Source organism: Ammospiza nelsoni, chromosome 2 (assembly GCF_027579445.1).
Source record: "Ammospiza nelsoni isolate bAmmNel1 chromosome 2, bAmmNel1.pri, whole genome shotgun sequence".
NCBI classification, from domain to species: domain Eukaryota; kingdom Metazoa; phylum Chordata; class Aves; order Passeriformes; family Passerellidae; genus Ammospiza; species Ammospiza nelsoni.
In genome coordinates this window covers 33,948,910-33,971,541 of record NC_080634.1, presented here as the reverse complement: position 1 = coordinate 33,971,541, position 22,632 = coordinate 33,948,910, and the positions used below count along the sequence as shown (strand labels likewise).

The 22,632-nt window shown below is 48.2% G+C and overlaps 1 protein-coding gene across 2 annotated transcripts in view; it reads left to right on the top strand.

Annotated features, from left to right (window-relative positions):
- The window catches only part of GAB2 (GRB2 associated binding protein 2), a 94,026-nt gene extending 71,894 nt beyond the window's left edge, over nt 1-22,132 (top strand). Inside the window, exons 3-10 of one of the 2 annotated variants that reach the window (XM_059493778.1) lie at nt 4,122-4,362; nt 7,013-7,599; nt 8,653-8,747; nt 9,473-9,755; nt 10,750-10,840; nt 12,153-12,255; nt 13,117-13,242; nt 14,861-22,132. In XM_059493778.1, the coding sequence (XP_059349761.1) occupies nt 4,122-4,362; nt 7,013-7,599; nt 8,653-8,747; nt 9,473-9,755; nt 10,750-10,840; nt 12,153-12,255; nt 13,117-13,242; nt 14,861-15,004 (1,670 nt within the window). In that variant the 3' untranslated portion in view covers nt 15,005-22,132. Of the gene's footprint in view, nt 1-4,121; nt 4,363-7,012; nt 7,612-8,652; nt 8,748-9,472; nt 9,756-10,749; nt 10,841-12,152; nt 12,256-13,116; nt 13,243-14,860 lie in introns of both variants that reach the window. The other variant, XM_059493777.1, reaches the window with a different exon arrangement.
- Nucleotides 22,133-22,632: the final 500 nt, after the last annotated feature.

Here is a 22,632-nt window from a genome sequence, read left to right as displayed (position 1 = left end):
GTGGCCAGAGCAGATCTAAGGAGCTCTTATCTGTGGAGCTCTTGGACCAGTCCTTGCCAGTTTGGTGTTGGGGATCATGGGAATTTTGTGCCATTCAGGGATGCCACGCAAGCCTGGCACCTTTGCTGCGATCAACAGGAGCACGGGAATTTATCCACAGCATCATGTGAAGATACAGGGAGCTGCAGCCCCAGCCTCTGCCTTCAGGCAGGGAAGGATGACGTTGCGGCTCCGGTGGAAAAGGACATTCAGAGCAACAGTTTCCAAAGGAGGCTGAGTTATTATTTTGTTCAGATAAGCCCAGGAACACTGTGTGAAGCTATGTGCACATAGCAGTAGTTGAGTGCTCTGAGCAAGGGAATTCAGAACTGTCAACAAGGACGGAATTACTGCTTTGGGGGATTGAAAACATTCATAAAAAATTCCTGGCTCGCAGCCTAGTCCATCCCATTGCTGGCTGTGCTCACAGTTGTGGGTTTTTACTTTGAGGATAGATTTCCAAGTTTTTTTCCTCACTTTGCTGTAACACATGGACAAAAAGATATATCTCAACCTGAACTAGTGAGTTCCAAGCCCTCAGCCAAAGGCCACTGGCGTCATGGGGAATTGCAGGGCTGTACTGGTTTGTCCCCACAGAGCTGCTGGCTTCTTGCAGGGACCAGTGCAACAACTGCAGCCTGGGCCCAGCAAGATGTACTTGTGTAAATCATGCTGCTGACATTGGATTTTAACTTGTGGGCGTCCGACACTGCCTTTTCCAGACCGTGAGAGTCCAATTCCCCAAACTCAGAGGAGAACTGGCCAGGAAACATGGGGTTAAGATGACACTTCCCACATGGCCCCACTACACAACTTTAACTCTGTCCCCCCTGGGAGTGGCAGTAGGAACTGCACAGGATCTTATCCCTCCTTGGCTGTACTTGATACATTCCCTCAGCATAAACTCAAGATCCCAACATCAAGCCAAAGGATTAGAGGATTACGTCTATGCTGTTAAATGATGGAGGGGCCTGGGTTTATCCATGGCCCCGAGGTGGATGGCCATGAGGGATTGAGAATCATCATTCTTTTTGGCTTGTGGAGAGCTCGAGTTGAGTATCTTTGGTCATGATGCGGGTGGGACCGCTGCCTGGAGGCATCCAGATGGGATCCCATGGAGATAATTCTAAGAGTGCTGCAGGGATGTGGGAAAGGAGTGTTTGTCCTCATTGCTTGGCAGCTGGGTGCTGCAGCATGGCAAGTTGAAGTGGCTTTGGGATCTCTGTCTCGTATTCATCCTCTGTGCCTTACCCTCATGGGGATCTGTCTGCGTTTAACTTGATGTGGTGTCCTGATTTTTCCCTTGACGTTTGCTAGTCTTCAAATACTATTTTTCTGCCATGATTTTCTTTCTTGCCCCCTTTCCTGCCCTCCAGCAGGACCTGCTGTCAGCGTGTGACCTGGACACATGAGCTGGCCTTTATTCTGGTGCCAAAAAACCCCACAACATAAAAAATCCAGACCAATCTTGGCAGTCTCCTTCAACAGGATTTATCTTCCCAGCCCTTGCAATACCCTCCCAGCCCTGCAAAGCAATCCATCTCTCACCTACTATTACAGAGTTCATCTCACAGACCTAATGGAGTACACGAGTCCTGAATTGGCTCCCACTAATGCTCTCAGTGGCCGGGTCGCTGTGGGAAGCAACTGGGAATTCATTTTGAAAATCGATGAGGATGCCAATAGAGCGGCTTTCCCCAGGGAAGTGACATGCTTTTACCAGGCATTGCCTCCTGCCCCCCTTCCTCCCCCATTTTCATTTATGTGGTTGGAGTAACCGTGCAGTAATTCATCCTAATTTCAATGAGTGCGTCTTTTGCACTGTGTTCTCCAGTTTCCCCAAACCAGACTGATTTCTGGGGAAAGATTAAGATCTGGCAGTGCAAAATGCCAGGGCCTCCTGAAGTGTTACCATTGGAAGTTGCTGTGCCCTGGGGTGTTGCTGGGGACTGTCTCCTCTGTGCAGCCCCATCTCTCCCCTCAGGCTGTGTTAGCACAAATAAATCAGTGTTATTTCCAACTCCTGGGTGTATTTTGCCTTGCCATGATATTTTGATGCAATGGCAAGTGCAGAGCCTGCAGGGATAGTGTGAGAGGACAGCTCAGAGCTATTAGAGGGACCCCAATGCCGTGCAGTTCACAGTTGTCCCCAGAGGTGACCTTCATGCCGGGATGGGAGCACAACACCAACCTGTCATGCTCACCATGCCCAAAGAGGCTTGGCCGAAGCACAGTTCCCTGGGCAATTTTGGTGCTGATTCAGGAGGTGGCAAGATGGGGCTGCTGAGGGGCACTTTGGGTGCTCCACCCCTGTTTTTGGTGGCAGTGTGGGTTTGGAATCTCTCATCCTGGTTGATCTCAAAGCACTCAATTTGGAATTTTCATAGCTCTCAAGACTCCTTTTCCAATGGGGATCATTCTGCACTGCTATGGGATAAATATTTAATAAGAATGAGGGTCAAGACACTGCTTTGTCCGGGGACACTGAGATGGCCATTTACTCCCATGAAGAGCCCCAGGGGATCTTTAATGCCCATGCAAAAAAGACAAGAATCAGAGTTTTAAGCTGTCATCCCCCACCATTAATGTCAATGTTAAATATCGATCCTCTCTGTGTTTAGCACAAACCAAACAACACAGCCAAGGCAGGCTCTTTGGCTTTTATTAATGTACTTTTTGTGCACTGGGTGAAGTTTGCAGTAACACCAGGGAAAAAATGTAGCAGCTGTGAATGAGCAGCAGACAGATTGATTTTGTATCTTGACATGATTCAGAAGTTGGTGAAAAATCACCCTGTGTGGAGCTTCTCCTTGTCTGAGCCACTACAGCCACTTTGTAGAGAACTCATTTCTCTGTAGCATAAAGGAGTCAGGTGCAAAATTTCTGGTAGGGTCTGGAATTTGGGGGAAGGAATGGAAAAAAAGAGGTGGGTAATGTATAACAAGTCACTCATCCTTGTGCTGGAGCATGGGTGCCTGAATTCAAATTTGAAGAGCTGGTGAACATCATGTCAGGGAAACCTGAGATCCATCCCCAAGTTAGTTGTGGCTAGAAAATGTGTGGATTTCCCCTTTTTGTTGGGGTTTGGGTTTTTTCTGTGTTTTGTATCAGCACCAAATTAATGTAAATTACACTTACTATATGAAGTGTGACTTCTGCAAACCACAGTGAGTGGTTTTCACATGTCAGGAGTGCATGGATGGTCTTCTGTGTCTGTGGTCTTCTGCAACCAGAGATGGTTCAGCATTTCCAAAATATTCTGCAGCTTGTGGGTTTCCTGGGTGTTTTGGTTTTGTTTTGGCTTTTTTGGTTTTGGTTTTGTTTGGTTGTTTTTTTTATTTTATGGGGATTTACAGCTTGGCTGTAAAAATTCATCTGTGGTTTGAATTAATGAAGCACACTTACAAGAGGGCTGGAGTGATTATTCCTGACCTCTGGGATACTCTCCATTGAAATTCATTTAATATTTTAAAGTCTGTTTCTCCTTGAGCAGGGGGAGTGGGCACTAAGAGTCATGTTTTGGGTCTGCATCCCTTTAAATTCACAGAAAACAGCAGCAACTCTCTTGAGATCACGAAATCAATACAGAATTTGGAAACATTAGAATATTTTTCGTCTTCGCTGTCGTTATGTCCATCTAGATTCCCACCCTATTCCTCAGTTAATCCAAGTGTAAAGGGATAGCAGTGATGCCCTTACGCAGAGGGATGGAGGTGACTTAAATCACATCTCACTGCGGTGTGAAAGCTCCTCTCTTTTAAATTAGGTTTTAACAACCCACTGAGCTCCCCATGAAATAGGCTGATGTCCTGCAGACATCCCAGCAAGCCACTAAGCATGTGACAAAGTATTATAAAATTAGGAAACGTGGTTTGTGATAAAATATAATAAATATTTATTTCCATACATGGTACCTGTAGTTGCATGTGCTCTGAGTAGAGAAGCTGAGAGGATCCCTTGGAGCCATGAGCAAACCGCAGTGACCTCCATAATGCCAGAGCATTTATGAAAGGAAAGCCTGGGAAGGCGGGATGTGGGGTAGCTGTGTCTGGCACTCACAGGTGTGTTTGTTCCCTGCACAGATGCCCTGAGGAGCATTGCCTCCATGAACCACGGCCCGCGCTCCTCCCCGGCCGAGCTCAGCGGCGCCAGCCACCACCTGCTGCGAGAGCGCAAGTCCTCAGCGCCGTCCCACTCCAGCCAGCCCACCCTGTTCACCTTCGACTCGCCTGCCAGCCACCTCCAGAGCACCCTGTCTGCCAGTGCCCCCCAGGACTACCTTTTCCTGCACCAGTGCATGAGCAGAAAGTCAGAAAATGCGAGGTATTGTGGCCCACCCACTCGGGGACAGCTGAGGGGAGGGCTGGGTGTGAGTGGCTCAACCTACCTCCATCCTTGGAAGTCTGCAAAACCCATCTGGAGAAAGTCCTGAATGATGGTCTCATCTCATCATGGTTGGGAGGAGGTCAGAGTGGTGACCTCACAAACTCCCAGCTTTCCTGGCTTTTCAGGTGGTGTTAAAAGCTGGCTGAAAGGGTGGGGGTCAGTGGCATGAAGTCTAGTTGGAGGCCAGTCCCTAGCAGTACCCCAGGGGTCAATACTGGGTCCAGTTCAAAGGGGCATGAAATTGCTGGGGGGCCTGGAGCATCTTTCTTAAATGGAAAGGCTGAGAGAGCTGGAACTGTTTCAGCTGGCACATGAAAAGTCCCAGGGGTATCTCCCCTGCAGGGACGGTGCAAAGGGGATGGAGCCAGGCTCTTGTCAGTGATGCCCAGTGCCAGGAAGCCGAGGCCATGGGCACAAACTTAAACACAGGAGAGCCCATCTGAACATCAGGAAGCATTTTTTCACTGTGAGTGTGACTGAACACTAGCACACGTAGCCCAGAGAAGTTTAGGAGTCTCCATTCTTGAAGATACTCAGAAGCTGTCTGGCACAGTCCTGCCACAGCCCTGCTTGAGGAAGGGTTTAGACCAGATCACTTCTACAGGTCCCTTCCAACCTTAACCACTTTGTGATCCTGCAGGCAGGGCCCTAATTCCTGCCCTTAACCAGAAGAAGGACAAACAAAGAGATGGGCAGGGTTTGCACCACGCTGCGGTTCACCCCTTGCAGAGCTCGCTGGCTTGGTGGCAGCTGGTGGTGCACAGTGTGGGATTCCTGAGCCAGCGACAGTCCCCGCCTCCAGACCCAGCTGGTTGCCTTAAATAGCGAGGAGTTTTTTTGACGTGGAGAGTTTTGGCTCGCAGGAGCAGGCAAGGAGGGAGGGAGGGAGAGACAGTCGGAACCCAGCTGGTGTGAGTGAGAGCAGAGCTCGGGCTGCATCCACTGGGTTCTCCTGCTGCAGCTGACTTTCCCTACTCAGAAAACAACAACGGAAAAAGGCTCAGAAAAATTAACTTCAGATAGAGTTAATGGAACAGTGGTTTAAAAAAAAGGTCCTCTCACGCTCCAGCTGTGAGGATGCCTAAAAGCCACTCTCTGGGAACCTGAACGGGGCTGGGACCTGGAAGAGAAGGGAGCAGGCACCAATGCTTTGGTGAGCAGAAACAAACCTGGCCAGTGGTAACTTCTGCAACTGGGCCAGAAATAATGCTCTGATCAATGCCCAGTGCATGGAGTCAGGCTGCAGGACTGCTGGGAATCCCTCTGCTTTCTGCTCTGGAACTCTTACTTTACTCATCCAAAAAAAGGAGGGTAATAGTAGCTAATTGGCAGGCAATGCAGAATAATTAACCCATGAGATGTTTCAAGTGTCGACCAAAAATACCCTGACAGAACCCAAACCACTTCTGGGTGGGCTGAGGTCCAAAGGTGGCAGGGATTCATTTATCTTATCAGAGCATCGCTTGCTTTTTCCTCTAAATAAACTCTATTTCTGAGCGCCATCTCGTGCTGGCTCCGTGAAACAGAGTCCCTGTTGTCCCTGCAGAGCATCAACCACACCAGAGCACTGTAAACCAGCATCTCCCAGCTTTTCCTAAAGGACTGGCACTTTCCCAGTGATTTCCCACAACTGGAAACTCTCCCCGTAACCATTTCACTTTTTCTCACCAGAGTGATTGATACAGGGCAGAACTTTCTTCTGTGCTGGGGTGTTTACATGGGGCTGGCTGAGCCCTTTCTGACTGGGAGAGTGTGATCCCCAAAAGCCTGACTGACCCATGTGAGGGATAAAGCAGAGATAAAACAGGAGATGAAGTACCTTGAGGGGAATCAGCAGAGCAGCAGTGGCTAACCAGGAGTTGTTAGAGGCCTGAGATCTCTGTGCTTGGCCCCTGTTCTGACGAGTCCCCAGGCATGACCGCACGTCAATCGAGGAATCATTACCAAGGCATGGATCTAGTGACCACACTGCCCTTCTCACCCTGGACAACTCCAGGGCTTTTACAAATCTGAAATTAGCCTTGAGGTTCATTCCTCCCCCCGTACACATCAGGACTGCCAACCGCAGATCCTAGCCGGGGACTTCTATTACCTCCCCAGTGCTTGTCCTGCAAGAGTGCAGGATGATGACATGGCTGGAGACCTTGAAATAATCCCCATCAGGAATTTTTTCAGGCCTTTGCACATTTGCAAGGTAGAGGTGAGATGAAATCTCCCTCCTGAACTGCAGATGGGCAGTCGAGGCATGATGGCAATGCTGGCAGATTGACACTTGGCAGCTGTGCCCTGGGATGTTGTCAGCTGGTGTGAAAAGTGCCCTTTTGGATCAGTTTATGTCTGGACAAAAGGCTCATTCTTGCTTATAGCCCTGTCATGGAGCTGAGTGCATGTACCTCTCACCTATGACAGAGGCATTTTGACGGTGTTTCAGGATCAAGTGGCTTGTGGGCGTGTTTGGAAGGGTCTGAGGTGTTCTCATTGCTCTGGGGCTGGGCAGGGCAGGTCAGTACGGTGACAGACAGGGGGAGCAGAGCTCCCAGAACCAGCTGTCCCCCCATTCCAGCCCCTTTCTCCTCTCCCTCTGCAGGAGTGCCAGCTTCTCCCAAGCCACCAGGTCTGCCTTCTTCATGCGGAGCGACTCGGCGGTGCAGAAGCTCTCGCAGGGCAACGGGCACTGCATGAACGGCGTTGGCGGGCAGCTCCACGGCTTTTACAGCCTGCCAAAACCCAGCCGGCACAACTCGGAGTTCAGGGACAGTGCCTACGACCTCCCGCGCTCCTTTGGCTCCTACACCCACCCCAAGTCGAGCCTCACCAGCTCCGAAACTGATAATGAGGAGGTCTACACCTACAAGACTCCCAACAACACCCTATGCAAGGAGTTTGGGGAGCTCTCCACAGACTCCTATGACATCCCTGCCACCCCACTCTCCATCTACCAGATCCCTAGGACATTTACACTGGACAAGAACCACAACGCTCTGGCTGTGGCCGCCAGCGACTCGCCCGCTGCGCCACCCCCACGGCCCCCGAAGCCTGGGCAGACAGAGCCACGCTGGGGCAGTCCACCCCAGCGGCCCCAGCCTGGTGAAAATCTAGGTCTCACCCCCATGGCAGCCACCATTCCCCGGAGAAACACGCTGCCAGCAGTGGAGAACAGCAGACTGCACCGAGGTGAATTTGGAGGTGGGGACCTGGGGGTGGCTTTGTGCTATCCAGCAGCCTTGGGTGGATGAGCCACTGGGTTGTGGTAGGGCTGGGGTGCACATGGCACCAACCAGAATACAGAGAAACTCTGCTCAGCCAGGATCTGGCCCTGGTTTTTGTATTCAGCAGGCATGGAGAGGCATACACAGAGTTCTGCCCACCAGAGCTGCTCTGCTGGCTCTTGGCTGTGTTGTACCTTAAACCAAAACTCCAAATGAGCTTGCTTATGCAGCCCTTTGCCAGATTTTTGTGATTTCGGCAATTTTTAGCTTACCTTTACTTTAACTCATATCCAGGTTTATCAGAACATACTTCAGCTTGGAAGTATGCCTTGGTTTTGCTCACAAAGGTGGGTAAGCAAAACCTTGGTTTTGCATGTCTCCAAAATCCAGCAACCCTAAGTGCAGCAGAGCCACAATTGCCATTGGCCATGGGTGGGCTGTAGGTGTACGTGCCCTTTCCAAACCTTGTGCCTAGGATAAGATAGTTGCAAAGTAACTTAGAAAAGCTGGCTGGAGAGAAAATGCACTGTAAATTATACACACAGCTCTCTGAAATGCTTCTTCCATCTCCTGCTACCTAAATGCCCACCCTTAGGCTGAGATCAGATTCATGCTCAGCAGTAAACAGACTGGTCTAAGAGCTTAGCACCCATCCTCCCCTTCCTGGAGGCTGCCAGCCTCTAAATTTACTGAGCAAGCTCTAACAGAGCTTCCCCATAACTCAGTTTTGTCACCATGATCTGCCTTATCTGACACCTTTACCCCTGGGATTTTGCAGCACTTCAGCAGAACAGGGTTAGGTCTGCACAGCACGTGCAATTGTGCTGGTGCATCAAAGAGATGCTAATTGGAAAGGAGCATAGCAGAGAGCCTGTGACAAGCTAAAGACCACGTCTTCTCATCAGCATCTCAATCAACAAGAACAGATACTGCCCTACCAGTGCCTGGATTTTGTTTTCAGGGACCCCTTGTTGTTATCAGCTGTGGTGGGACACATGCATTTGTGGTTGTGTTGCAGCTTCTTCCTGTGAGACGTACGAGTACCCCCAGCACGGGGGCGGCAGCGCTGTGCAGTCAGTGGAGTCCATGAACGATGGATACCACTCCTACCTGGTGAGTTGGCCTTGGTGTGGCCACCACACTGCAGGCACCACTTGCACCTTACAGATTCAGAGACAGGTTGGTTCCAAGCTGGCCCTCACAGCCCAGTCCTGCACAGCTAAGTGAAGAAGGGGTCTGTTAATGGTTTCTGTTTAAACCATGGTGAGCTGCAAAGAGCAGATGGGGTGGCAACCATCTAACCCAGCATGATGTGCAGAGCTTTGCTTACACACAGTGTATCTGCCTGCAGCTTTGGCCCAAAAAAAACTACCCAAGAGTTTGCCTTCTTCCTGAAAGCCTGGGATGCCGCTGAGCTAAATTTTGACATGTAGCCAGAACAGCCTCTTTTGTGTGCACTTTCTAAGATTTCCTGAACTGGAAATTACATTAAAGCAACCTTTCATATTCCGTTTTAGTCACAGACACAGCCTAGGGAAGAAAGACTTTCCAGGTTAAGCATGCTTCTCCAGCTCACTCTGATCATGAGAAGATGATCAGGTCTGGGTGATAAAGACCTTTCTGAAAACTCAGGATGTTGCAATGTCTTGGAAACAAAGGACGTAGACCCTCTCAGTGCAAACTGATGTCCAAGGACGGGACAGATCATTCCTCCCCTTTGTGCTTAGATTTTAGAGTGAGTCTCCCCTCAGATGCTGTTTGGTTATGATGAAATGAAGGGTTTGTAGTGGATGGGGTTGAGCAGTGCCTGATGCTCACAGTGCCTGATCCTCCTCCAGCAGGCCAAGGCAGCGGTGGCCCGCTCCCACAGCACCGACTCCGAGGACAACTACGTCCCCATGAACCCCGGTTCCTCGCCCCTAATCCACACCCAGAAAGCCAACGACAATGCCCAAAGTCTCTACATCCCCATGAGCCCTGGGCCGCATCACTTTGACCTGGTGGGCTTGTCCTCGGCCACCCTTCCCGTGCATAAAGGAGGAGCCGTGGCTCAGTGCCACCGGCGGCTGAGTGAAATCCAGCCCCCGCCAGTCAACCGCAACCTCAAACCCGACCGGAAAGGTAAGAACCTTTAGCTGTGCACAAACCTTCCCAGGAATCCTTCTGTTTTTTTAATACTTCAGACTACATCTGTGAAGTTGTGTCCAGTCCCAGGTGGGGTGCTTTGCTACTGCCAGCACAGTCAGACCTTCAGTTGTCCCCCATCCCCTTCCTCTTTCAGAAGCTCTGTAGTGCAAATGTAGCTTTCCTGGTGCTTGAGCAGTCCATCTCAAACCCTTCCAGGCCTTTACAGATGCATTTCACAAGCAGGATTTCACCCGTTTGGCCTGCACCCCTCCCTGTGCTCCACCCCAAAATTTCAAAGTTGTATTCAGATGACACAAGTTTTTCCTACAGTTTCCTGCTGGCTGGTTCCAGGCAGTTCTTCCTTCAGGGCTCTGCTGACATTCTCCAAATCTTTCCCTAATCCATTGTCTGAACAGTGGCCAAGGAGATCCTGAGGAGGAGGGCTCCCATCTCTAGGGTGTCAACACCTAACCCCATGAACACTCCATTCAAGGGTTGGGGTTGGAGTGTAGAACTCTTCCACCTAATGAACTATCCATGATGAGAAGGGCTTTCATCTGCTACCCTGCAGATGTCCTTTTCCATTCCCTATGGGAAAACACTCCACACAGAGGTAGTTCAGGTCTGGCAGAGCCTGGTCTTGTTCTCATATAATGCATTAGTTACCACAGATATCTAATGAGTGGTTTTGGGATTTGGGTATTTTTAGCAGATCTCTGTTCCCTAGAAGGCACATCCCCATTTTGGGACTACCCATCCACTTTGGGGCTGTGGAGCAGAGGGAGAAATTCACTGTTTTCCCACAGTTCTGGCGTAAATGAGCACAGGGGTTTTGGTTTGGAGTATTTGTCATCAGCAGGGAGGGCTGGGGAGCTGATTAGTAGAATGGGAAGTAATCAACCATTTGTTGGGGGCACTTTCATGCCAGTCATGGATGCTGAATTGTAGGAACATGCTGTCTCTGAATAAAGGCTTTTCCCCTCCCCAGCAAAGCCATCACCGCTGGACCTGAGGAACAACACTGTCATTGATGAGCTTCCCTTCAAATCACCAGTCACAAAATCCTGGTCCAGGCCAACGTGAGTAATGGCTGGGGGATGATTTCTTGCTTTGCTCCAACAGCAACTCTCTGGTCTCATTATTACTGACATTCACAGGTAGCCATGCTGTCACCTCTGCCATGGATTAAACATTCCCCACATCACAGCTAGTGGCAGGAAGGTAAATTCATTTAGGTTGGGATTTCACATGAAAGCCCAGCATGTGGCTAACAAGATAATTAAGATCCCTTGAAGACATTTCCTGTTTCTGGGATCTGACAACTGCTGGAGAGCTGTGGCTCTGACCTGGGACCTGTGGTCCACCACAATTCATGATTCAGCTGAGCCAGACCAACTGAGCCATGCTGTGTGGGGGGCATGATTTCACATCCAAGCTATTCCCCCCCCAGACCCCACTGTCATCTAAAAACACAGGGTGACTCTCAGGGTCTGACCAAGCCGTGTTTTGATTGCCTTGAAAGCAAAGCTTAGCCTGAAGGAAGTCTGCAAAATTAAACCAAAGCACTTCAGAGCTATGTCTGCCAGCCAAAAATAACAGGATTCGCACAATTCCAGCTCTGCTACTAATTCACGGTCTGATGTTGACCAGTAAAAGGCAGAAGCAAAGCTTGGCTGCTATGACTCCTCTAATAAATTGGATTGTGTGGAGACTGACTGCAGGGCATGAACGCTGTGTGCTGAAATCACTGCGCTGGGAAGCAGCAAGCAGGGTTTGATTGACAAGAAGTCTGACCCTGGAGAAGCTAATGGATTTTTCCCCTATCAGCTAATCATATGACCCTGCTTTACTGAAAGGCAACAAATAGCTTTTTGAGACACGTGCTTTAATGCCAGAAGATGATTTCATTATTTTGTTCAGTATAATTAGATTTGGCCAATTGAAAGAAAGACAATTCCTCAGAGGATTTGTTTTCCTGCAAAAAATTTGGATAGGGCCTGTATGGTAAACAAATCCTGTTGCTGTGGTGGAGCTGGAGGTGAGAGGCTTCACCAAGGCTGCCCCTCCATCCTCCACAATTAAATGTTTCCTGAGAGATGAAGGAGTTAGTGGAATCTGATTTGTGTAGATGAGAGCAGGAGAGTTATAGGTACATAGAAAGCAGGGGGTTACTAAAAAATTCTAGTAAGAAGAAATTGAGAAGACCAAACCCAAGAATTTCCAATCGATGGAAGGGCAGGCTGGAGAACCTCGGTACCACCAGCTCTTCCTCATGCCCAGACTGGGTCACGGTGATGGTTGCAGGCATCAGGAGCTGCCCTCTCCCACCTCCATGGCAAAGGACAAGCAGGACCTGCAGCCCTCAGTAACACCTCCCCCCTGTCCCTGCAGGCAGACCTTCAACGCCGGCTCTCTGCAGTACTGTCGCCCTGTCTCCTCCCAGAGCATCACCAGCACTGACTCGGGAGAGAGCGAGGAGAACTACGTGGCCATGGTAAGGGCCCACAGCTAAGATAGGTGGTTCTGGCAGGACATTCAGTCTCCCCAGCTCTGCAGATGCATTCCTAGCTCGTGACAGGGAAGTGCTCAGATAGCACAGTGTGGAGTACATCCTTATGTGTATCCCTCAATGCACAAAACAGGGTGTTTCCTTCTGAAAACAGCGTGTCTCATTGGAGTTTTAAATGTGTATGAAAGCAGAAACATGTATCACCCATTTTGCCAGGAATTAAGAGGGATTTAAAAATTTATACAGACTGTCAGGGTGTATTTTCCTAATTAAGGTTGATTTTTTTCAAATTTTTTCAATTTTTTTCCCCTAATAGCTGCTTACATCATGTGTCTGTGGGAGCAGGGGCTATCAGAGCAGAAGCAGGGAGTGGCACTGCTTACAGGGAGGGGATTTTGACTGTTTTGGTGAAGCTACTGACTTGAAGCATATTTTTGAGGCTATGTAACTAATGGGGTAGAGGAAATCTGTGCTCTGTGCAGCATGGTTGTGATTAGCAAAGATTCCAGAACTGGCCTGGCCTTGCTGAGGTGTGGTTCTAGGGACATGCTAAAGCCCACGTCTGCTGTCAGGCATGTGAGTAAAATCAGCACAAAGGCAGCAGAGCTGCTCTGATACATGAAATCAAGAGCATGAGTTTGAAATATTTGTTAGCACAATATACAGCATTGATAGTATCCCAGCAGTTCTTGCACATCCTTGTCCCAGAGGCAGGTGAGCAAATAACCAGGCTCTTTTAAAGGTGCCTCCAACATGTTTCATTTCTGGATTTGTGTTAATTTCCTTTTTTCTTTCTTCCTTCCCACTTTAATCCTCATTATCTCTCCTGTCTCTTCCCTGCATTAGCAAAACCCCATTTCTGCTTCTCCTGTTCCTAGTGGTACCAACAGCCCAGCGCCTAAAAAGAGTTCGGGGAGTGTGGATTACCTGGCCCTGGACTTCCAGCCAAGCTCACCAGGGCCACACAGGAAGGTATGGGAGATTTTATAAACTTCTGGTTAAAAAGTGATGCATTTTTAAGGGGTTCTATGCACATTGGCAACAGCATGGTACAAAGCCCAGACTGTGGTCTCAGGAATCTCTGATGCTCAGAGGGCTGGAGCACCTCTACGATGGAGGCTGGCTGAGACAGGTGGGATTGTTCAACCTGGAGAAGAAAAGGCTCCAAGGAGACCTTGAACCATTTTCCAGTGCCTAAAGGGGCTACAAGAGAGATGGAGAGGGACTTTTGACAAGGGTATACAGTAACATTAAAGGGGTAATGGTTTCCAGCTGTCAGAGAGCAGGTTTAGATTAGATATTAGAAAGAAATTCTTTACTCTGTGAGTAGTGAGGCACTTGAACAGACTGCTCGAAGAAGCTTTGGTTGCCACATCCCTGGAATTCTTCAAGGCCAGGTTGGATGGGGCTTAGAGCAACCTCATCTAGTGGAAGGTGTTTCTGCCCATGGCATGGTTGAAATGAGATGATCTTTAAGGTCCCTTCCAACCCAAACCATTCTGTGACCCACTGCTATATTTGCTCTAGGTCAAACTCAGTCTCCCTTGCATGTCTGCAGCTTTGCTGGCAGTGCAAAGCAGAAGCATGGATGTGCAGGGTTCAGGGATGCTGATGAGACCACAAACTCAGCTGGAGACTATACATTGAAAAGCTGTCAGGAGGTATCCCAAGAAGTATCAGAATTGATTTTTTCCTCCTTCACAGGAGGAAAAAACGAAAAAAACCAACAGGTCCTCCTAGACTAGACTTGGATTTTGCACCTGAAAGTTGAAGGACTAGGGTTGTATAAACATTCATGGCAACCATTTGTGAGTTGGCCTCACTTTCTCAAACACCACTTTGTTTCCCAGGCAAAGCATCCCACTGGTTGGGTCCTTTTATTATTTGACAGTTGTCCCTCGATGGTTTCTTTCTGCCCAGTAATATTTCTGCAAGTATCACCCATTTAAATTATATCCCATTCTGGAAAAGTGATTTTAGACCACTAAAAAGCATGATCTGGCTCCAGTTACAAGCAGATGGAGGTCCTGTGAAATGCTTGTAAAGTCAGAAAAAGCTTCAAGACTCCAGGAGTTATGGTAAAAAGTACCTCCTTGTTCTCAACACATCTCTTGGGAGACCCTGCAAACATATCTGTTGTTTGGGAATGAAAATGAGCTAGTGCCATAGGTGGGTAGAGTCAGCACAGCTAAAAGGTATAGAGCTGGCATTTCTATGTGTATCTCTAAGAGTTCTGAAGTTCTTTACAGGAAAATAAGCAAGATGCAAGGCTGAACTCCAAAAGTCAGCAGTTACAGAACACAATTGCAACCAAACATTCATGTCCCAAAGTTTGTGAGAAGGTAGAGACCCATGTGCTGTTTCTACCCTCCCATTGCACTGCGGTCTCATGCCAGCAAGAGGCAGAGCAGATTGAAATCCTTCATCCTCATGTCTTTGGGAGGTTAGAGGGAGGGTGATGAGCTGTGAGGTCTTCAGGAAGGCAGGAATGGTGCTGGTGGTCTTGTGGCACCTGCTGCAGGAAGGAGTGAGAGGGAAGAGCAGGGAGCAGATGAGTGACCAGACGGTGCCCTGTTTCTCCTCCCCACAGCCCTCCACATCGTCAGTTGCCTCAGATGAGAAGGTTGATTACGTGCAAGTGGACAAGGAGAAGACACAGGCGCTGCAGAGCACCATGCAGGAGTGGACTGATGTGCGGCAGTCCTCGGAGCCTGCCAAGAGCATGAAGCAGTAGTGCCTGCGGCAGGCAGCAAAACAGGAACATGTCCTGTTGGTTTTCCCCAGCTGCAGCCCCACTGGGCTGCCAGGCCCACTTGGGCTGGATTTCTAAGACTTCTCTGTGGAGGGGAGGGGGTGTCATTGGTTTGTTTTTTTCTCTTAAAACAAAACAAAACTTAATTTCAGGGGAAGACTTGGCGGATACTGTTTGCCAGTGATAAAGACCAACTATGTTTGGTGGCTAGGTTTGTGCTTTAGCTGCTGGATGCACTGTCCAGGAACTTTGACTTAGCAATACCAGGTTTCACCCTACTCATCTTTTCCTTACAGCTATTAAAGCCACCTTGTATGTTCTAACACTGCATCATCTCTCCCCGTCTTCTTCCATATCATACCCTAAACCATGACACGCAGGTTTTATCTCCCAAAGGATATCATTGCCCAGCTCTGATTCTCCACTCCTTATGGTTGTCCTCTTCTCTGCCTCCTCCCAGTCCCAAAACTGAGCAAGGACCATTGCTTTTGAAATCACTTTTGTTGTCCTGTCTCTTGTAAATAATATGTTCAAAACCTCTGAGGGCTGTTCTACTCTTGGCTGGACAGCCCCCAAGGTTTTGGTTGGGGTTGTTAACCTTCAGGAGCTTGACACACCATCCCCACCATCCCATTGAGCTGACTTAGGAGCCCAGGACTTGCCCCATCATACACACACATACATGTCAGCATATGCTCTCATGAGTTTGTTGGGGTTCTTCTGTTTGTATTCTCCATTAACTCTCAGAGTGAACGGGCTGGAGAGATTGGTTTTGGAAGGGGCTGGAGGGATTGGCTTTGGAAGGTAGAATTTAAGCACTGACCCACTGCCTCTCCGAAACCAACTCCTGTGAATCTGACCCTAAAAACCACAGTTTGCCTTTTGTGGCACCAGAAGAAGCCCATAGAGTGAGAGTCCTACATCAAGGACATTGTGAGAAGCCCTGTGGTTGAGTATGAGGGGGCAGGGAGGCTCTGGAGACGCTGTGTGTGTGGACTGGCATAAGGATGAGTGACAAGAAGGGAGTGGGAGGCTGCTGTGAGGACTGGGAGAAGGCAGGAGGTGTACTGCAGAGATTGGTCCTGGGTGAGGAGGTTGGGTGGAATGTTTCTTGGAAGAAAGAAGAAGAGTAATTGAAATGTTGGTTGATGGTGAGGTCATAGGCTTGGGAAGAGGTTGGTCAGGAGAGACAGGGCAGGGCGTTTCAGTAGGAGCTTTAACGTAGCATTGTGGTTGGTTTGTGGAGGGTGCAAAAGGCTGAACTGTTTTCCCCTCATCTTCAGCAATGTTTCTTCAACACAACACTGGGGCTTGCTGACATTAATGGCCCTAGGCTCTAATTATGGGTGGGAGTCTGCTGTTGTCCCTTGCCAGCATCCTTAACACATCCAGGCTTTGGGATCGTTCGCCAGGCAGCTGCTGAGCACAGAGGGAAGAGAAGGACGAGACAGTTTAATGCAGAGATAATAATTCATGATCTCAGGAAAACAGGAAGGACTAATGATTGCCGTGGAGCAGCCTGATTGCCAGACAGCAAGTGCTGACACGAATAAACAGGCTGACCGCAAACCAAGAGCCAAATGAAGGAGACATCAGAAAGATTAGGTAATAATATTTATTAAAGAGCTGGAGCTATTCTTTCTGCAAGCTGAACCCCTCCCAGCACCATGGGCTCTGTGTTCCACCAACACCACCAAGTTGTATTGATTATTAATGCTTAAGCATTGACACATTTGCTTAATCTTGGTCTGAGCTTGGAAGGGCCAGACATGACCCACATGGGGATAGGATTCCAGTCCCTTAAGGGCTGTGTGCTGGTAAAATAATTCTTGAACTTTCAACACCATTTTGTGTTTTCTTCTTGCATGCCATGAAAGGGAAGGATGCTAATGAAAAGCTCTGATAACCCTGTTGAGACATTGAAGTGTTGGACTTTTATAGAAACAAGGAAGCAAATACCCTAATGTTTATGTTAATAATTGTAATTACTAGAAGGGAAGAAACCTCAAAGCCCCAAAGGGGAAAATTTAGCAGAGTCAGATGCTTTCTAAAGGTCAGGGGGGGTGTTATACCCTGCAAGGGCCATTGCCTCCTGCTGGAGGCTTGCACACTTGCCTGGTGAGTTGACAAAATGAAGACTAGAATGCAGTACTTTGTATTTCTATTGCCCCTTTCATCTCTGCATCTCAGGGGAGACTAAACATTGCGCCTGATCCAGAGCCCACTGAAGTGTGCATTCACCCATCTGGGAGAGAGCTCCCATCCCCACCAAAAAGAATGTCACTCTTCTGGGAAGCTGATTTTTCCCATTTCTTCTTCAAAGCTGTTAGCTTTAGTGGCTCGAGAGAGAAACACATTGGGTTTGAGCGCGAGTTGCTGAGTGGGTGCCCTGTGCTTCTGCACTGGGACTAGGTGCCTCCAGTGCCCACTCCCACATTTAATCCAAGGGGTTAATTAGGACTGGAAAAGCCTTTTGTGGTACTGGAGAAACTTAACCTTTTTCTCCATGTTTCACAAATGTCTTTGTTCATGGGGCAACCATTGGCATGGGATAGCTCTTTTCCCAGGCTCAGGCCCTGTGTTTTGATAATTTCCTCTCATGAGCATCCCTAGTAACTGGTTCATTGCATTTGGCAGACCAAGGACCAAAATGGCCCAAAAGCAGCTACTAAACAACTGCTGGTTGCTGGCCCCTCTCTGCTTTGCAGTGAAGTCTGTGTTTTTACTGAAAAATATACATTCCTCTACCTTTTCCCCTGCAAAGCACCAAGCAAACAGCACCACCAAACTAAGCAGAGGGCCACAGACTCTGTGCCATATAGACATGACTGTATCAACCCCTCCTGAAAGCATTAAGTAATCAATGGCTTCAGTGGAAATAGTCACCCACGACGATTGCCAAGCTGATTACAGCAGTCCCTGGTGATTAATGTTTGTGCAGTATTTAGTCTTAAACCATATTGAAAAGCAGCTGCTTTAATTACACAGACTGCCAAGAACTTTGTCCTGAAGGCATTGAGTTTATCGCATCCACTTTATACTTGGATTCTCAAGTATGACAGGCTCCTTTGTTAGAAATAGGTATTTAAGGAAACTGAGAACATTGCAAATTATTAATTTTAATTGAAATTAAACTGGCTTGAGCCTTCACATCAGAGCCTCCTCTAGAGCTCTGTGGTTTGATTTAGAAAAGGGATGTGCTTGCATGTGTGTGTGCTCATGGAGAAGGGTTGTCTGTGGGACAAGCACCATGACCTCAATATTTAGTTTTATGAAGCACTGGGTCCATGGCTCAAAGCTTTCCCCAAGCTTGAAAATGACTAAGCAGGTGGTTTTAAAGGCAAAAGTCTCCAAGAGTGTGTATCCCTTGCTGTGAGTATGCAAATGCTGCTCATCATTCCTCTGCATGGTGAGATGTGTGAGCTGCCTTGGAGTACATTTCCAGCTCTAAATAGATGCCAGGCTTAGGCTTAGTCTCAAGCTGGCGAAAGAGAATAATGTGTGAGCACAGAGAGTGCCAGGGCAAAGCTGAGAGTCTGGTAAAGAGGGCCAAATGCAGAATCAGAACCAAAAGATAGGAAAGGCTTGGCTTGTCTAGGAGCTAACTGGAATGGATTTGAACTCTGGGCCACCAGCCACTGGCAAGGGTGAGATATGAGAGAACATGAGGTTGGGACGAGAGAAGGCAGGGGAGTTTGCCAGTAAGGTTTGGGTCTTGGTCCTCACCGTGTGCTCCTTTGGCCTGTGTTTTTGGGTCAGATGTGCAGAGACTTGTGGGTTATGGAATGCTCAGTAGAAGCTATGCACTGGTGGGACAGGAGCTTCCACCACTCTCGGGCACTTCACTCTCAAGGGGGTCATCCTGCCTGACAACGTGATGCCTGTGCTCTGGCATTCAGGAATGCTTGGGCTGTTCACCCAGCTCTGAGCTGGGCAGGAGAAACCCTACAAGAAATGTGTGGGGACCAGGACATCATGAGGGGACACCTTGCTGAGGGCTCCCATGAGCTGTTCTTGGGGCAGCAGTGCCATGGTTTCACAGGGTTGTCCCTGGAGGTGCCATCTTCATCCCTGAAGTTTTTCAAGTTCAGTCTAGTCAACCCCATAGCTGACCCTGCTTGGAGCATCTCTTCCACACTGAGACCCTGTGCTGCTGGGGTTGAGTGGAGACCCCTCCATGTGAGGGAGGGGGCCCAGGGGGTTGCTTGGAGCCCTGTAACATCCAAAACAGGTACAGGGCCACTTCTCTGGCCATGAGAAGCCAAGTGGCAAGGCACACAGCTCAACCCCTAAGGCCATACTCCCCAGTGAGAAGACCTAATCCACACTGGGCCATCCCTTGCACCTGGGAAAGGGCTGGCTGGCCCAGAACAAGTCATCCAGGACATGGACAGGCAGTTCTAGCAACTGTGAGACAGCTTGAACCTGTAAATTTGTCAGGCTAGATCCAGACCTCTCAGCAAACCCATGCCACCTCCACACCCTGGCATACCAGGAAGTGTTGGCTTGTTTTGGTTATACAATGATCATGTCTCCTTGGGTGGGAAGGGGTGTACAGCCACGTCCAGGTCTTATGGAAGTTGTTAAAATAGTTCCCAGGTGCTGTCTGAACTTTCTGGCCCAGGAGGCAAGTAAAAGGGTTGTTTTCTCAAGTTGTGCTTGCATTGTGTTGGTGTTTTCCCACCTGGTGATGTAAAAGTTCCATTCCATGTAAAAGCTGACACCCACAGTGCGTGTGCCATTGAAGGGATGCTGTCTAGGGGGTGAGATGGATGCAGCAGAACTGTGAGTATGAAGAAGCCCAAGTTCTACAGGAAGGGGGAAGAGCAAAGCCTAACTTTGGCACCAGCCAGAGAACACACATGGCTGTCAAAGAACCATCAAAAAAATGAGAGGGACCAGTCCAGCATCAAATCACAAGGGCCAATAATCCCATTTAGGGCCTCTGGTGAGTCTGAGTGTCTCTCTTCTCTGCCCAGCCTTCCCACATGTACATAATGATCTTGCAGCTGTTAATGAGGCTCTTGCAGGTCAAGATGTGCACTTTTTGTTCACGATTCCTCCTTGGTCTGGAGCAGTTCATCCCTCTATCAGCCTGTCCTTGGTGTCTCATCCTTGTAGTCACAATTTTATCCCCTTGTTCACGACTCCTAGTGTTGTACTGTCGATCAGGTTGCTGATTTAGTGTCTTCTCTTGAGAAAAGTTGATATGTAGCAAGGTGTCACAATACAGCTGTCCCCTTCCAGCCCACGGCCAGCTGGTCCTGGCACGTGGTGTTCAAGTTCTAACACCAGCCAGTAATATCTGAAACAGAAGCTGGGGCGCATGGCTCCATCTCTTTAGCTCAAAAAGCTTCTCAACAGGCTTGCTCCCAATCAGCAGGCTCTTAATTTTTGATGCAGCCCACTGCTAACATATAATGGGTTCATTTGTGGGCCAGTGGGTTGACCATATGGGAGAGGTTTGCCCCCAGACCAGGAGATAAGAAACCATCATTTTTATTGTCATTCTCTGGGTGACACCACACTGTATCCTCATGTGGGACAAGAGGGTTCATGTGAACTCTGTATCCTGCTTTTTCTCCGGCTTGTAAAATGAAGGTTTTTAGTACTTATTTCCCCACCTCACATATGTGTCATGAGGTGTAATTAATTGACAACTAATAATGCAAAGAGCTGCTTTGAGTCTGCAGGCAATGGCTTGGCAGCGTGTGGTGCTAACCTATTGTCATGCCCAGCATCATACACGACACCAACACATCCCGCTCTGCAAAACTCATTAAAAAACCCTTCATCCTTAACTACCAAGGTGAAAAAAAACTTGGCAGGATTTTCTTCTGAGTGAGGGGGGTGGGGGAAATGTCATTTGCACAGTTTTCAGTGTTCTGCTGCCACATTTACCCTGGAAATACCACGGGTTTTTTGAGAGCAGCATGGATGTGGTGGCTGACCCACGCTGCAGAGAGGGGAAGGGAGCAGGACCCTGGGCTCCACGGGGAGCCTGTCGATGAATCCCGTAGGGTTAGGACCAAACCTTTAGAGTAGTTATATCCCACGCAACCCAGCCCTTGGCAAAGTCAACGTGACTTTGCCATCATTGTGTGGGAACTTTGGGCATCATTGTGTGGGAACAGACCCAGTCAGATTAGGGTAGTTTTCTCCATTTGTTTCTTAACCTGCTGCGAGGAGGGGTTGGAGCCCTGGCTGTGAAGCTGTTGCATCAGCAGCCGATTCGCAGGGATGTTTTGTGTGTTTCAAAGCCTATGACTGTTCTTAAAGAGGAGTATTTTTAATTTTTTGATTTCCATTTGTAGAAGGAAGGACAAGAGTAATCTGTGGCAAACTGTACAGTATGTGTCTTCTTGTGGTGTCACTGTTTGAATGGTTATTAAGTTTTCAAATCACTGTGGACAGCTAATCACTTAAGTTATTAATTTATTCTTTGGGGGGTTGTTGTTTGGTTGGGTTTTTTTTAAAGTAATTTGAAACAATTATTTATCCTGTAAATCGGTCTTGAGTGAAGCCTAGATAATACTTTTTTTGCTGTTAATAAACATGGTACATGCCTGACGTGAAGGTGATCTCATTTTTAAGTACTGTATATGCAACAGAAAAGCAACAGGAAAATAAAAGAATGATAATAAAAAGATATCTCTCCCTGGTGATTCCCAGTACGGATTCAGAGCAGGGGGAAAAGGGGGAAACTAATAAGCAGATCAAGTTTGATTATGTAGTACCTTTAAAGCTTTCAGAGCATCTTCTCAGCATGTTGCCAAGTGTCTCCTACAGCTTCAGGTGTCCTGTATGGGTAAGGAGAGCCTTTAGGATGTAGCTAGGGTTTTTCCTGATACCAGAACCCAAGCCATGTATTTTTAAGCTGCTAAATTGAATTTCGTACCATATATCTGCTCTGCTGTGTGCAGTGTGAGGACAAATGCTGCCTTCCTCACCCATCAGCAGCTTAGCACCTATGAGCCTCAGCTCAGGACACCAAATCACCCAGAGAACCTCAGCAAAAGGACAAACCTTTTTCTCCAGAGTTAAAAGTTCAACTCTCCCTTTAAGACTTCCCTTTAAAAAAAAAAAAAAAAAAAAAAAAAAAAAAGACAACTGGGAAACGACACCTCCCTAAGCACAGCTCCTGTAACAGCTCTTTTAGACAAGAGTAGCATCATCTCACACCTGCAGCACACCAAGAGCTGGGGACTCCCCTGTGGGCTCTCCTTGACCAGAGGCACGTGTGACAGACTAAACAAGCTAGACTATCTCATATACCATAGCAGATACTTTATCAATATGCCATATGCAAACATGACTGGCATTACTAACACTAGTACCAATATAGCACACACTATATTGGTGTGGCACAGATGGTAATGCACCATACTCGTACTATACTAGACTTCTGTAAGGCCTTTAACGTGGTCCCTTATAACATTCTCAGCTCTTAACTGAAGAGTTTGATGGATGGGTGGACCATTGGATGAATAAGGAATTGGCTGGATGGCCACATTGAAAGAGCTACAGTGTCCAAACCAGCAATGAACAGTGTTCCTCAAAGGTGTGTGCTGGAACCAATACTATTTAATATCTTCATCAGACACAGGAGT